At 50.2% G+C, this 17,071-nt stretch overlaps 1 protein-coding gene across 1 annotated transcript in view; it reads right to left on the bottom strand.

Moving 5' to 3' along the window:
* The window catches only part of Dlg5 (discs large MAGUK scaffold protein 5), a 113,145-nt gene that overhangs the window by 63,019 nt on the left and 33,055 nt on the right, over positions 1-17,071 (bottom strand). Inside the window, 1 exon segment of the mRNA XM_052733619.1 lies at positions 7,753-7,821. Within this exon segment, the coding sequence (XP_052589579.1) occupies positions 7,753-7,821 (69 nt within the window).

The raw sequence follows: 17,071 nt of genomic DNA on the forward strand, positions 1-17,071 counted from the left end.
TTGACAACAGGGACTAGACCATCAGGTCTTGGTCAAGGACCCTGAGCATACCCAGTCTCTCCCCAGTTTGGATTTCACATTTCTAGGAGATGAATTGTTTAGGGCACTAATCCTTGCCTGCCCTGGACATCTGGACATGCTCACTATCACCCAGTCCTGGACATAGCACATAACAAAAGAGGCGGGCCAAACTACGCTGGGCCCCAAGCAGAGGCCTGAGAAAAAGGGTGCGCTTGGAACAAAGTGAATATTCCAAGGAGCAGGGTAGCTGCCCCAAGACTGGGACCCACAAGCCATGTCCCGCTCCTCTCTCACCATGGCTAGATAAGCAACTCAGTCCCTACTGCAGATCCACTGCCTCTGGACCTGCCCAAGGCAGCCCAGGCAAGCAAGCTTGGAGGATGTTGACAGTTCACAGTCTATGGGATGCAGGTAAATCCTGAGACATCCATGTTTAATCCACACCATGCCCTCATCCCCTGTCCCAGGACCAAAAGCATACCAATCCCTTACTGTTTTAGGAAGGGCAACAGACACAGCTGCCTCTGACCAGCTCCAAATAGATCTCTAAAAATCCAAAGACAAAATACTTCCTAAGAATTAAACCACGGCCCCTCTATAGTTTGCCCTTGTCAGTACATCCATCCGACACCTCACCTAACCCTCGGAGATCTGGGGTGGGGTCAGGGGAGCTCCCAACATCCATCTCATTTTGTAGATGTCATCAGAGAGGCTGACTCATCCCTGGGGCATGGCATCTGTCTCCCCAGTGGACCCAGGCAAGCAAAGAGCATGACATTCACCTTCTGTCTGTGAGGTCTCTCCCAACCTCTTCTGATCCTTGTTGTCTGATGGTTCACACAAACCAAATGTCAATTAAATAAAAAGTACCTTCCAGGGAGGATGAGGAGTTCCTCAGAGTTGAAGGGAACTGAATTTTTCATGGTATGAGGTGGGAGCCTCAAGCTATTGCTCCAACCCTTGACAGCACCCCAAGGTCAAGGTAACCTGAATCTAATACTCTTAAAATCAAGTTCATAATCATCTTGATTGATTATGAACTTGACTGGATCTGGTATAAACTAAGAGACATGCCTCTAGATGGGTGTGAAAGAGCATTTCCAGGAAGGATTAGCTGAGCAGAGAAAACCTGCCCCACCCCAGTGGATTCTAGCTCAGATATAAAGAGGCCCAGGGATGGAGGTGGGGGGCAGGGGGTAGATTTGCTGTGGCCTGCCTTTGCTTCTTCCTGGTACTATCATCCTTTAGCTGATATCAGAACCCAGCTTCTTGGACCTTTCAACAAGAACTAAAGGCCAGTGGCTATCGAGGAATCCCCCAGGCCTTCAGCTCCAGTTCAGGGCTCCTAAGGCATCCATCTTTGTGAACGAAACAGCAACTGGTCTCTGGGACCAGGTGGGAGGACCTGAGCCAGCTGGCCACACAGACACAACAGTGGGGGCTGACATCTAGAGTATGCAGCCGAGGTGTTCAATTCTGTACCACGCCTCCATCCTCATCTTATCAGTCCCCCAACTGCCCACCAGGGTTATACTGCCACTACCCCTAAGCAACTGACACCCACAAAACCAGACAGCGATATATGAGCCCCAACCCCTAGCCTCAGACTCGGCTCTGACCTGAGATCCAGGCCTCAACCGCTATACTTCCCAGTGGGACCGGACTCCTCTCATCTCTACGCTCCACTCTCACCCCTGCCACCTTCCCCGTCACCCACAGCAAACACAGAAGCACCCAGGGAGCATAGCAAGGCGAGGTCAACCAGGTCTGAGAAGCAGCAGCAGCCTCTCTGACTTAGCTCTGATGACTACAGCAATTCCTAACAGAGCCCTCAAGACAAATTCTAAGTTGTGATAAGCCAGGGAGTTCTAAAACAAACCAAGGGGTGTGGAAAATCCTCTCTATCACTACTCAAGTGAAAACAGTTTCAGGGACTGGGAAGATAACTCAGTCAGTACACTCCCTTCTTAACAAACACGAGGACCTAAGTTTGAATTTCCATAAGCCATGTAAAGCTGCTAAGCACAGTTGCATCTGCTGGTAACACCAGTGCAGAGGAGGCTGAGACAGGAGGATTCCTGGGGCTAGCTGGCCAAATGGTCTAGACTAACTGGCAAGCTCCAAGCCAATGAGACCCTGCCTCAAATGAGGTATAAGGAATCACACCAAAGGTTATCCTCTGGCTTCTATACATGTGCCCCCCCCATGCATACATGCATAAATATACAAATTTTTATTGATTTAAAATCTTTTTTTAATGTGCTTTCCAGGGTTGGAGAATGTACCCTATAGTGCAATGGTCACACAGAGTCCCCCAAACCTGCAATGACTAGATTATTTTCCAACAAGAATATGTATGCCCCAGGTGCAAGGAGCACCAAACCAGGCTCAGGACTATGAACACAACAGCCACATGATGGGGCTGGCTGTAAGTGTGAGCAATGGATTGGAAGTAGCAACAGATAGAGCAGAACCCATACCCTGTCCTGAACATCCCCAATTCCTCAGCCACCATGCACTGTGGGGATCAGTGGGCAGCTAGGCAGGGGGGTAGAAGACTGGCTGGGGGCTCCTGGCCTCTGGCTTCCTCATCCCACATTCCAGGTGACCCTGAGGCTTTCTCATGCTTATCTATTATAGGCTGCACATTTGACTTCAGATTCCCTGAGCCTGTAGGATCAGAAGCCAAGCAGACAGCTAGCACCAGCCAAAAGCAGTCAGGTGGGGGGACCCCCAGGCGTCCTTCCTGACTGTTGAAGGTGACACCATGAAGGGACAGGACATGGTCACCAGGCTCACCAAGCCAGGCTTACAGACAACCCAGGACCAACCAGAGGAAGCACCTGGTCCTTCTCCTGGGAGACTGGTTCTTGCAGCTCCTGAGCTGCACTGGAGAATGCATACCACCCATAGCTGCTGACACAGAGGCTAAGGGACACAGCTAGCAGACAGACAGACAGACAGACGCACACACACACACACACCCCTCCTAGTGGTTCTGCTGTTAAGTTCGGCATCAAACACTTACTACACCTACACCCCTCTGGGTAAAATGCAGGTGTCTCCTGCTGGCCTCTTCTCTGAAGTAAGTGAAAGCAGGGAGCACCCCCCCCCCCCCGCCCAGAATAGCCTTGCCACTTCCTGGTTCCCTGGCCAGACACTAATGTTCTGGAATCCTCCACCTGGGGTCTGTTTTTTAGGAACCAAGGCAAGCAAGGAAGACAAGGCTCCAGCCCCACCTCCTCCAAGAATCTCCCCATTCCCTGCTCAGGACTCACTGTGCCTTCCCCAGAACCCACGCCTTTCTTGCTGTATTCCACAGGGACTAAAGGCCAGCTTCCTTCTGCCTCTCATGTCTCTCCGTGTTCTCCATTCTCTCTGTGAAGTGGCATGCCTGGCCTTGCAAACATGCTCCCAAGAGACCCTTCCCTATATAGCCACTTCCTGCAAGAGGAGAAGGAGCTCCCACGAGACCAGGTAACATCGTAAATGCCAGAACGCCAAGGGCTTCCCCAGGATGCAAAAGACTGTCCAGGGGCTGGGAATGTAGCGCGACTGGAAGAGAACTTGCCCGGCATGCACAAGGCCCTGGGTTCGATCCCAGCACTGCAGAAACCCGTGCTGCAGTGCAGACCTGTTACCCTAGCCTTACAGTGGAAGAGGGAGAAGGATCACAATTGCTAGGCCATCCTACAACTCACGGCCAGCCTGAGCTGTGGGAAGCCCTATCTCAAAAGAAAAGAAATTAAAATAATAATAATAATAATAATAATAATAATAATAATAATAATAATAATAAAGGCTGTCCAGGGAGGAAACTGCTGAGATCACAGGGAACAGGACTTGCTTCCCTGCTGACTTGGATCCTCCCCCAACAGAAGCCAAGTGACCCTTTCCAGGAACCTTCCCTGGAACACAAGGAAATCCTTCAGCACCTCTCCTTCCCACAAGCCCATCTTTCTGATTCATGAGAAACCTCCCACTACCTCCATCTGCAGGGAACTGAAGGTTTCCCAAACATTGACTAGGAGTGTCTCCTCCCCTCCTTACTCAAGATGAAAAACCAAAGACCACTGCAGAATTAGGTCAGGATGGACAGGGAGGAGGAACAGAAGCCCCCAGTGCACCCAGGAAAATCCTCAGTGCTCGTACAGAGAGGATGGGGGTCCTTAGAGAAGCAATGTGACGAGCTAATGAAAATTACTCCCCAAGAGGCCTCAGCAGAAGGACACTGTAGCTACCAGGCTGTTGACAACAGAAGCTGATATAGTGAGTAAGCCCTCAGGCATCTAGATAAAAATATAAAAATACTCCCAGGCAGAGTGTGGTAGCCCAATCCTGGATTTAGGAAGTTGAGGCAGGATGACTGGCAAGTGAGAACCAGTCTGGAATACATTGTGAGATTCTGTCCAAAAAAAAAAAAAAAAACAAACCAGACAAAATACAGGCTTAGTATGTAGCTCATTGAGAGAGTGCTTGCCTAGCATACATGGAGCCCTGCATTTAGTCCCTAGCACTAGCATAAACTGGATGTGTTGGTGTACACCTGTGAGCCCCAGGACTCATGAAGCGGAGGCAAGTCCGATGTTCAAGGTTGTTTTTGTCTCCACAGTGAGTACACAACCAGCCTGGGATACATGAGACACTTGTCCTGGTTAGTTTTTACTGTCGACTTGACACAAACTGGAATTGCCTGGGAAGAAGGAACCTCAGCTGAAGACCTGTCTTGATCAGATTGACCTCTGCCATGTCTGTGGGGAAATCGATTACTGATTGACGTAGGAGGGGCCAGCCCACTGTGGACAGAACTACCCCTAAAACAAGTGGTTCTGGACTGCACGAAAAAGCTGGCTAGGGGGGAAGGTGAGCAAGCCGCTATGCAGCCTTTCTCCATGCTCCTGCTTCTGCTCCTGCTTTTCAGTTCCTGTCTGACTTCCCTCAGTGATGGAAGTGTGACCCCAATAAACCCTTTCCTCCCCAGGTTGCTTTTGGTCATAGTGTTTCTCACAGTGGCAGAAAGGAACCAAGGACAACGCTGTCTCATAAACAAAATTGAAAGCCTCCTGTCTCCAATCTTAACCTACCAAGGCCTCCTCTGTTGAATGAATACAACTTGTTCTTCTCTACTGTTCCATCTTGAGGAGATGAAACAGGAAAGCTGACATGATCGCACTACTCTAAGGACCTTGTTCTTACCTTCCCTAAGGTTCACAAAGAAAGACAAATAAAAATGGGTATCCATCTGTCCTTACAGGCACCCCCACACTGCAGTACCTATGACATTCTCTGCCTCTCACTGGACAACACTAGGCCAGCAGGAACTGTCTAGTCATGAGGAAGACCTGTCTGGTCTCCTCAACGGACTAAATGCAGCCCATCACAGACGTTCCACTTCCCAACCAAACATGGTGGGCTGTCTAACTGCAGGTGGTGAGCCCTAACCTAGTTTCTGATGGCCATATGCTCAGGAATCTGTACCCTGATGAGTGCCCAAGCATGCTGGCACAGGGTCCAGGCTTGTGCCACAGGTATAGGAACAGACCAGTGACTCCATTGCCCTCAATGAGATCCTCCTTGCCCAGGGCCTTTGGGGAAGGTGCCTTTGATCATACGGAGAGACATTACAGGGACTGGCTGTCTTCATCTGGATTGTCACCTGTGACATCCCAGATGGAAACCCCTGGCGGGGGGAGTGGGAGAGCACTACAGAATCAATTACATATTGAAGAACTAAACTTCACTTTATTTTAAGGCATTTAAATGTGAATAGCCACTTGGTAGTAACTCCAAATTGGCCCTCACAGCCCTGGGTGCTGTCGGTCTGGCTATGACAGCTAAACTGCTGTTGTAGGCAGCTCGCCATATGCCTGAGTGGGCAGAGCCCCATCCTCATGTACCCAGCCTGATCACAGCCGTGCCTAATATATGAGGTCACACATTTCCTTACTGGTTAAGGGAGTGGGCGTGGAACAGAAGAGAAAGAAAAGCAAGTCTTGGTTCCTGGGAGCTTGAGAGGACTGACCACAGGAACACAACCAGCTCTTGCGTGAAAGAACTGGGCACAGCCAGTACAGGCTGAGCTTGCAACGGGACAGACATCAAAGATTTGCTTTCAGCCTCCTCGTGACTCTCAAGAAGTATCTGGGGACACTGCTCACCCTCAGCACAAGGGCTAACTTGCCTTCAAGTTCAGCCCATTGAGCTAGGCATGGCGTCCATAATCCCTGTACTCAGGAAGCAGAAGCAGAAAGACCAAGAATTTGTAGCTAGCCCGTGCTACATAGAGACCTCGCCAGAAAAATACAAATCCCATCTTCCTGCTCATGCTCAAAAATGCCGACCTAAGCAGTAAATGCTTCCAGAAGCAGAGCTCTCTGGAGCCCTTGTGAGACCATACACGCTCCTTAGAAAAGCGGCACTACGAGTTCAGAGTGACAATGTGAATGTGTCTGCAATATCCACCAGAGATGAGGAGGGCAGCAGGACCCAGCAAACAGAAGCGTCACCTCACCCTCCTCTTTATCCTGACAGCCCCATTCCGGAACAGCCAGACCCACAGTCAGTCAAACTGTGATCTAAGACTCTACGGCGAGTCCTTTCTGAGCTCTGGACGCCATGAGAGCTAGGAGGTAAATGTGCTCTTTTCAGAGGCTCAAGTCCTGACCCAGGAAAAGGAGAATGTGAACCGTATTTAGAAGTGTAGAAACACAGTGTTTTACAGATGAGGCCACAGTGGAAAAAGAACCTGGTGTGATCAGTGTCCTTAGTACTCATACACACATGGAGAAAGAGACAGAGAGACAGAGAGAGGAGGGGTGGAGGGTGACGGGGCAATTCACAAAGAGACCTAACATGAGAACTGCTGTCCCAGACCCCTGAGAGCACATGGCCTTGCCAACTCTCTGATCTTGTACTCCTGACCCCCAGAACTGTGAGACACATTTCCGTGGCTGAAGTTCCAGGCTGTGAGACTTAGGTGACCCAGGAACACATACGGAGCCTGTTCTTGGCACCTGCCTGCCTCTGATCACACTGACCTCCCATGCTCTAAGAGGTTTTTTCAGTCTCCTACCCTGAGATCCAGCTGCCAAGGGACCACCACCTGCCCTACACACGACTTCATACCTGGCATGAAGAGTTCAGAAAGTGAACTGACCAGTTGGGATGTCAGCACTAGCTGGTTTGGGAGACTAAGTCACGCTACTCTCCCTCAGTGGATGTCAACTTTCCCACATCTCTCTGTAGCAGGAACGCACACGACTGGACCGAATGATCTCTGTGAGCTTTCAAGTCCAGAAGGGATACAACACAGGGCAAAGGTCACAGACAGAAGCTTGGGGAGGCTGGAAAATCACACAGCCTTCCTGCCAGCACACGTCCAGAGAGCTGAGACAGGGCTGGTCTCATTCTCCTAGGCTCAGGGAAACACTCATTTCAGCATGGGCTGGCTCTTTTCCCAGGACAACACACCACCCCTGGTGCAGAGGACAAGCATGAGAAGTCTGGCCAGACTCATGGAGTAAGTACTCCACGAGTGATGAAGCGGACAAACACGCTTCCCACACCCACCTCTCTAACACCAAAGCCAGACAAGAATGGCACCAACACGAGGAACTCACCTAAATCGGATGGGAAAACCGATGCCCCGTGCCAGGAAAACTCCTCCCAGACCATCCCTGTTTAAGACCTAAGCCACAGTCCACCCACTGTCCCCCAAAAGGGAGAACTTACCCACACTGCTGAGGGAGCTGCTGCTCTCTGAGTCTGAGGGCATGATGGACAGGACACTGTAGGTGGAGCCTGGGAACAGAAAGGGAGACCAATATGTTACTGACCCAGAAGGGCCACTAGTCCACAGCCCAAGCTCTGTTACATCATTCCGCTGCACCAAGGCTAGGAACCTGGAGTCCAGATCACAGGGAGATGGTGGGCAGTAGAATCTGAACCTGGCTCACTCGGCCCACCTTTCTTTTTCACACTCACACCCTGCTGCTCTAGAGTCTGGTCAATGGGTACAGGAAGTAAAATCTGCCAGCTGCCTTCTGTCCCACATGACCATCTGAGTTTCAATCCCCAGAATCCATGGTAGAAGGAGAGAACTGACTCCACCAAGTTGTCCTCTGACCTACACACATGGATGCACTCCTGCACTCACATGTACATGTACACACAAACACACACCACCAACAACAATAATAAATTAGTAAAAACGTGGCCATACAACAACAATAATCATAATAATAAATTAGTAAAAATATGGCCATAAAGATGGCGCAAAAGGTAAAAGTGCTTGCCACTAACCCTGATGACCTGAGTCAATCCCCAGGTCCCACATGGTGAAAGGAAGAAAACTGCCCCCCCCCACACACACTGAATAAATGTAATAACATTTTTAATAATAAAAAAATCAAGCCACTCAAAAACTTATGAACAATTACAATGTCACCAAACAGTGAGTAGCACATTCTGTTCGGTGGCCAACCCCACCCCCTCTCCCCTGCCCACCCCCCCCCCCCACACACACACACTATGAGCGAGGACAGAAGCACTGAGAGTGAGTCAGCACCTAATGTCATTAATTTACTGCATACACACCACCGTTAGGGGTTGGTTTCAAATACTTCCCAATGCCACGTGCAACCTGCCAACCTCAGGAACAACCTATGGACTGAGACGTCCGGTGGGCAGCACTCGGCATACTGAGCAAAGCACCGGGCCTGCTAGACCCTGGTTCCAGCCTGCGTGAGGAAGACCTTCGGTCCTACATTAGGTCCTGTCCCTGTCCCCTTGGATCAGTGACATGTCACACTAAGGACTGAAAAACAAGTGTGTATATTGCTCTCTAGGGCCACAACTGATACAAAATTAAAGGGCAAGGCAAACTGATGCCACCGGGAGATCACACTGGGGGGGGGGGGAGGTGCAGAAGAGCATGCCAGGCAGGGGTGGCAGGTTACCTAAAACGGGTATGAAGAGGAATGTTTTGTTCCTGGACCCAGGTGAGTGAGCACAGGCAGGGTTTTGCTGTAAGGGCTCTGAACAAGCCTTAGGGCTCTCACTAAAAGCTACAAAGAATTACCCAGAGACAGAAGAGGCCAGATTCAGAGGGTTCTCTTCCCTTTTCCACCTCTTTTCCTAGGTCCAGGACCTCCATTATCACAGAAGGGAAAAAGTAGAAAGAGATGCAGGGGAGGGGGGAGAGAAAGGGGGAAGGGAAATGGGGAGGGAGACTCCGGGCAGCAGATAGTTGCTGGCACAGTGAGGAAACCCCCAGAGGAGCAAAGAGCACTCCAGAGGACAGGAGACTATGGAGGGAGGGGATGAGGTCCGCCTGGGAAGAGCAGAGGCATCAAATATAAAGGCCTAGCAGGGAGCAAGCTGGCCTGCCTATCAGACAAGGAGCCGAAGAGGGAGGAAAACAGGACAGCATGCAGTAGGGGGAGCAAGATGATGGTAAGGGGAGCAAGATGATGCCAGTGGCCAGCAATGACCGGACCTCATCACTGAATTCTCTAGGCATGGGGGGGGGCGGAGTTTGGGTGTCAAGCAGGAAGGAGTGGGTAGGTGTCTGGTTTTCCAAAAGGACAATACTAGACTAAAATGCGTCCTCTGGCATCTCCACAGTAGCTGATGATGCTGTCTGCAGAGGGAAGGGCAGCGGGGGGACCCAGCACTCTCCTGGCATGACAGTCACAGGGCCATGTGCACATCATTTGCAGGACACTAGAACCAAAAGCAGTCCACCCATCTCTGAAATTCTAAGATCCAGATAAAAAAGGAAGAAGCTATGTTCATGCTCCCATATTTCAAGTCCCATCTACCCTAGTAACCCCCCAGCCTAGAACTATGTAACTGAAGCTGACCTTGAACTCCTAACCCTCTTATCTCTGTCTCCCAAGTGCACCACCACACCCTGTTCATGCAGTGCTGGGGACTAAACCCAGAGTTTTGTGCACACTGGACGACTGAGCTGCCCTCCCAGCTCTACAACAGGGATTGCTGTGCACTTCACATCAAAAAAAGGTACATTGCAATTTTTTAGTTTCTTAAATTTTTATTTTTAAATTTTTAAATTTTTATTTTTAGTTAGAACATTAATTACACATATTTATAGTGTACAATGTGATGGTTCAACACACACACACACACACACACACACACACACACGTTGATATGTTACACATTGGTCATCAACAACTGCAGGTGATGTCTATCACCTCTCACATTCTCATGTCTTTTTTCAGTAATTTTTTCTATTTTGAGATTACAATAGAATTACATTCCCCTCTCCTTTCCTCCCATCAAACTCTCCCGTGTACCCTCCTATACCTTGCTCTCTTTCAAATTCAAGGCCTCTTTTTCTTTTTTTGGTTTTTTCGAGACAGAGTTTCTCTGTGTAGTTTTGATGCCTGTCCTGGATCTTGCTCTGTAGCCCAGGCTGGCGTTGAACTCACAGAGATCCGCCTGGCTCTGCCTCCCAGTGCTGGGATTAAAGGTGTGTGCCACCACTGCCCGGCGGTCTCTTTTTCTTTACTTGTTGTTATGTATGTGTGTTTGTGTGTGTACATTGCACAAATATAACTTGCTCAGTCTGTATGTTACTTATATGCAAATTTTTACGTCCTCGTCTTTACTGTATGGTACCCTTGAAGTCAGACACAACCAGGCCATCCACAGACAGCTGCGAAGAACAAGACTCTAACAACCATACTTCAGTTCTAAACTCAAGAACCGTCTTTTTAGATTTGGTCTGTTTTTCTCTATGGGGACCAGGAAAGCTGGCCAGCCACTTTATGGTGGATTGTTTTGAAAAGATACCCACTTGGGGAAGCCAGCACAAATAAATGCTCCCAGTCACACCCGCACAAGTCTGTGCTCAACTCAATCCAGCTGGGCACTTCAGCCTGCGCTCCGTAGACACCACTGTCAGAAGGGAATGCTTGCTTCTTTCGCTTCCTGGCATCCCCAGTGTCCCATCTTCCAGTAAAGCAGCACCCCCTGCCCCTCCCACACACATAGCCTCCTCCTCCCCACAGCGAATTTCCACTGTTAATTAAGCTTGGCAGATACCCTCCTTCCTCCCTGCCTCCCGTCCTCCCTAGCTGGGGGAGTACATTTCACATCTTTGCAACCAATACGTTCTGTTCCTCCTCCCTGCCCCCAAAGTCCTGACTGGGATGTGTGGCCTGCCTGGGGCAGAGTGACATCTTTATATGCATCTCTGGGCATCATCCTGGCCCCTCCTCACAGGCAGCTGGCAGGGCTTCTTGCCCTAGCAAGGCTGGTAGGTGTGGGGAGTAACTGATTAAGACTGAACAGGGTCCAGTTTTAACAGTGTTCTCAGAGATGTCACTGGGGGAAAGGACCCAAAGACACTGTCTGAACAGTGTTTTATCTTCATAACTATTGTCTTTAAGGTCCTATGTGGTCAGGACTGTTAGCAGAAGGCAGGGGAGTTAGCTCCCCTCCCCCAACCCAGCCACCCACACCCACCCACACACACACAAGCTACACAGTGTCCTTTCAAAGCTGATAACTTCCTGAGGGGTAATTGTCTGGCGTCATCTCCCGCTGGGGTTTCACAATCAAATCTGAAGGCCAACAGGAGTCCCACCTCAACCCAGCATACTTGGATGTCCTATCCAGCCCCTCCATCTGCAGTAGCCGTAAGAATGTGACAACTTCCCCCAATGCCCAGAAGGGACTGTTGAAACTACCTGAACCCTAAGGCATCCTAAAAAGCTTCTGTGGAGAAGGAATGCATGCTACCCAGAAGCCCAGGCCACTGGACACTATAGAAGCAGCCCCCCTCTCCTCACAGATGCTACCTGAGTGCAGGCATGCCTGTGAGACCCTAAGCAAACTGAAGAAACCCAAATGGCATACATGAAAACATCTCCACAGAAGACACGCTTCAGGTGGATGTGTGAGCTTGAGAGTCATCTATGTGGGTTCTCTACCATCTGAGGAACTGCTTGGAGACCTGGTTAAAGGGTAGATCAAGATGGAAGCTTCCACAGAAGACCTGGGAGGGCGGGGGGGGGGGGGGGTGTTACTCTGGGAGACAGCTGACCTAGTGACACTCTGAAACTGCCCTCCATAAGCATTATCTATGTCCTTCAGAAGAGCTCAGGCCTGCTAATTCTGTTTACAGTGTGACTCAGTCCCACTGGGTCACCAAGACCAACTTCAAAAGAACTTCCAGAACTGTGGTGATAAGGGAATGCCCCAAACTCCCAGGCCCCTTTCAGCAGCCTGCAAGTGCCAGGGCGCCCCTTCAACCAACCCTCCCCACCCACCCACCCAGTCACCTGGAATTATAAAGGGCTGGGTGACTCATGCTTCCACTATGGAAACTCAAAAACAGCTGACTAGTATGCAGAGGTCCCTGGCCACCAGGCACCCTGAGACAGCATGGCCACAGGCAGGGAATGGGCTTGCTATTCTCAGGCAGCTCTAAAGCCCCAAGACAGCAGGGATCAGCAGCAGGTGCCTGCCCCACCCTGCTGTCCTCCTACAGCTCACACCTGAAGGACTATAACCCACAAGTCCAATCAGTCCCAGAACACCATGTCAGTTGAGAGGAAACAGGCTCAGGTGCTCCAGAGGCTCCACACCTGCTAGGAGGGTCAAGAGAGTCTCATCTGAGCCTGTAGGCCAAAAGAGCTGTTGGTGGCCAGAGTACAGCAGAAAGTACCAGCTCCCCTGGGCTTATTTCCCAAATCCACCCTTACCTCACCCTCGGGCTCTCTGTGTGTCCATACGATTACGGTAACATGGGGATGATGGGAATGCTTCCCTCGCAAAGGTCCTGTGAGGATCGACCGACTTACTCCACCAAGAGTGTCTGGAACAACACCTAACATGGCCCCAAGCACAAGCTGCTGAGATTAGATTCTGGCGAGCCAGCCCGCAGCAAGCCCTTCCTACCTGCCCGTCTCCACTCCTGCATTACCTAAATGGATGGCTGTGACAGTGATGAAATCATAGTCCATAAAGAAACTGCAGACTGTGTGGCACTCTCTAATAGTCAATGATAGCAGCTAATGGCTCCTTAGCCTAGCAAGTGCTAGGACTGTGCATGCGTTGACTCACACTGCAGACGTGGCTTCAGTTAACACCATAATGACCCTGAGGTCGTCATTAGGTTCATTTTACAGAGGAGGAAACCAAGGCTGTCTCAATTACTCGATGTGTGTAAGGGAGAGCTATTAAGGGCAAAAAGGACACAATCCACGCGTGCTACCCTTCGTGTCTGGACTCTCAGGGCTCTGAGGTGGCAGGACGTCCTAGAGAAGATTGTAGAACATCACCAGCCCTTACTGGTGAGCCACTCCCTCCTAACTACGGAGATAGGGAAAAGGTGGGTAGTGAGAGCCATTGTTCACTGCTCATTCCCCGTGGTGCTGGATTAGAAAAAACCCTTGAAGAACTGCATGGCAGGCATCCCCTGTTCCCGCTGGACACACTGAAACCCAACAATGGAGGCTGACAAAACAGGCATTTCAAGGAACTAGAGGGGTGACCATGGATGGCTGTGGGGTGCATCACACGCAGACTAAGGCATGTCAGTCAAGAAGTCCTACCTATCCCGTGCACCTTAGGAGTCCATCTGAGGATGAAAAGATGCTAAGTGCCTCAGTGTACAGAGAGCTGGTGATTCAGACCATGCCCGATTTGTCCTCAATGTGCACAATCCAGCCAAAACAACTGGGCTTGCATATCAGGATCTGTCATAGGTTCCCCCACCCCTACACACGGAGGGAACACTATAGTGTACTTTGCAAAGTTTGAGGACAGGTGCCTTCAGCTTGGCGAAACAGCACAGTAATGGTGCTCATCTCTCCCCTGTGGGGTCAGCCTAAGGACTACTAATCTACTTGCAAAAGTGGCAAGGTGACCACTGCCCAGACAATGGAAGCATGCACCTCTGAGGTGAAAAATGGCATCGGGGGAGCAATGAGAGCACCGTTTACCTGAAGCTCTGTCCTGTAGATACTGAATCTGGGAGATGGGAGCCCAGGAAACTCAGAGTTCAGTTGTGTCTCTGCACATGCTCTCCAATCTGGAACCCATAACATGAAACCAGAGAGGAAACGAAGCATGCAAAGCCAGAATTAATGGAAATACACAACCTTCTTGTTTGCTACCTGCTGGCCTGGTGGGGGTGGGGCGTTGAGTGCTTGTTTTACTGGGATGAAAGGTCAGGTCAGATAGCCTCACCTCCACCAGCAGAAGGCTCCGGGGACACCACAAGCGAGTACCTAGGAACACTAACTCCTTTCAGATAGGCTGAGCTCCCTTGTGGGAGGTGAGCAAAAGGGTGGAAGGGGCCTGGTACTGTCAACCAGAACCAGGTAGGAACAACCCTTAACACTGCCTTCCATCATGAAAACAAGCCTGACTTCCTGCTGTCACACTTTACTAGGATGGGTGGCATATGTGCACCCAAAAGGTACCAGAGGTACGAGGTAGGGTCTTGGGGCTTGACAAGGGAAGACTAGACCACAGTTACGTCCTAGGGGTGGGCAGGGGCAGGACAGGCCAGGTGTTAGGAGCTCCTGACAAAAGTGTAAAAAGTCAAGAATGTTCATTTGTTAGTGATGTCTGCAGCCAACCTGACCAGAGCCAGCTACTAGAAGACCCTGACCACAGTACCACTGCCCTGGCCTGTGGTACATCCATGCTCAATGTGGATGGTGTGGGGAATGACAGCCAAGTTCCTCCGGGCTCCAGTTGGCATTACCAATGGACAAACCTGTCATGAAATATACTCCCTAAGAGCTCTGGGAGCCACACATAAAGGTTGAAGATCTCAGAAGGCCTCTGACTTGGCCAGCCCCTGTACCCAGGCTGGGCTCGGTTCCCATGTCCACCAAGAGAAGAGGACACCTCCCTGGAACTCTGGCCTTCCTGTCCTACAGACGCCACTGCTTTCCATCATCTCAGGATGTCAAATGGCTGGGGATCAGGTGGCTGGGGATCAGCCCATTGTGTGTCCCATTTTGTGACCCCAAGTCAGCTGCTCCCATATTCTGTGTTTCTTCCTTGCACTGGCAGAAAACCCTTTTTATGAAGAACCTGTGTGCCACTGATTACACCCTTCTCTCAATGTCTAAACGAAAGCCTGTTTGTGTAGGCTAGGAAGGCATGATGGCTACTCTCAATTATCACTCTGGTTATGCCTGTGGGGGATTATCTGGATGGCATTAATTGAGGTGGGACCATTCACCCACTATGGGTAGTACCATTCCCTATGCTGGGATCATGAACTGTACAGAAAGGAGAAAGCTGGGGGTAGAGATGATCAAGACACGTATTTAACAATGAAAGAGGAGGAGGAGGAGGGGGAGGGGGAGGAGGAGGAAACTGGGCTAACTAAGCACAGCATTCATTACTGTTTCTCCACTATGGACGGAATGTGACCAGTTGCCTCAAACTCCTGCTGCTGTGACGTCCCCACTGCGATGGACTATAACCTCAGACTATGCACCAAATAAACCCTTTCTTCCTCGTGTTACTTCTGTCAGGGTGTTTTATTACAGCAACAGGAAGAGTAAGACAGAAAGCCTTTTCCCCCTTTCCACCATTAGGCTAGCCAGGCCAGTTCCAAGCCAGCTCTGCCCTCCCTTACAGACCTCCTGTTCCCCTGCTGCATGCTGAACAAACCTATCTTCTCGTTCAGTCCTCATTGCCACCTGAATGTGGGCATCAGACAATCAAAGCAAGAGAGAGGGATTGGTGTACTGTACAAGGTGGGCATGTCTGTACTGGGAAATGGTACCTACACCAATGCTCAGAGAAGGTCGCTGAGATGGCTCAGAAGGCGAAGGCATGTGCCACCAAGCCTGACCCACATGGTAGAGACAACCACCTCCCAATCTGCCCTCTGACCTCCACACCTGTGTTATGGCTGGCACGCACACACACTAGCATACTAATACAGAGAATACTGGGAGGTTGAGGGGATACAACAGAGAACAAGACAGATACCAACCTGTCCCCCTAGAACTCACATGAGCAGTGAGGGGATGAAATAAAGAATACAGGAGGGCTCTCTGAGGAGCTCATGCCTGAGCAAAGACCCAGAAGTGTAGAAGCGCTGCAATATGACTGTCTCAAGCAGGGGGAGGGAGTGCAAAGGCCCTGGGACCAGATCGTAAGGCCTGTGCAGTTTGGATGGGGTAAGCTGCAGTGCAAGTGAGGTCGCAGGGGGGCTGGTTCAGATGACCTTACAGGCCACAAAAGGAGGTTTCCTCTGAGTAAGATAAGGAATCTCCAGAAAGTGTGCATGTTTTTCTTTATTGTTCTTCTAGCAACCCCTTTTCCTTTCTATATGTATACACAATACAAAATAAACTGCTTCCTCTCATACATGGACACACAAGAAAAATAAAAAACAGCCGAGGGTGTAGTTGAGCTAGACCAGTGCTTGTCTGGTACGCACAAAACTCTGGGTTTGATCCCCAGCACCACATACACTGGATAGGTGGCTCATGTCTGTAACCCTAGTACTCAGGAAAGTCAAGGTTTGAGGCCAGCCTGAGCAACATCAGACAAGAAGAGGACGGAAGAGGAGGAAGAAGAAGAGGAAGGGGAAGAAGGAGGAGGAGAAGGCTGGGTGGTGGTGGCACACGCCTTTAATCCCAGCACTCAGGAGGCAGAGGCGGGCGGATCTCTGTGAGTTCAAGGCCAACCTGGGCTACAGAGTGAGTTCCAGGAAAAGCATAAAATTACACAGAGAAACCTTGTCTTGAAAAACCAATAAATTAATAAATAAAATATTTTAAAAGAAGGAGGAGGAGGAGGAGGAGGGACTTACAGAAAGAACATGAGAGTGAATCATTCTAGAAGGCACCATGGGAGGTTGTCCTCTGGCCTCCACACACACATTTGCAAAAGACACTTTGAGCTGGTCATGTGAAAGTCAGAGATGCTCTCCCAGAGAGGCAATTATGTAGGTGATTGATTGGCCTTGACTTTCCCACCAGGGAAAGGAAGGGTTTGTATTAAACTAGAAATCAAAGGGGCATCTAAAAAGCACTGCCAG

Source organism: Peromyscus californicus, unplaced genomic scaffold, assembly GCF_007827085.1.
Source record: "Peromyscus californicus insignis strain IS unplaced genomic scaffold, ASM782708v3 Scaffold_12__1_contigs__length_115047231, whole genome shotgun sequence".
Lineage (NCBI taxonomy): Eukaryota > Metazoa > Chordata > Mammalia > Rodentia > Cricetidae > Peromyscus > Peromyscus californicus.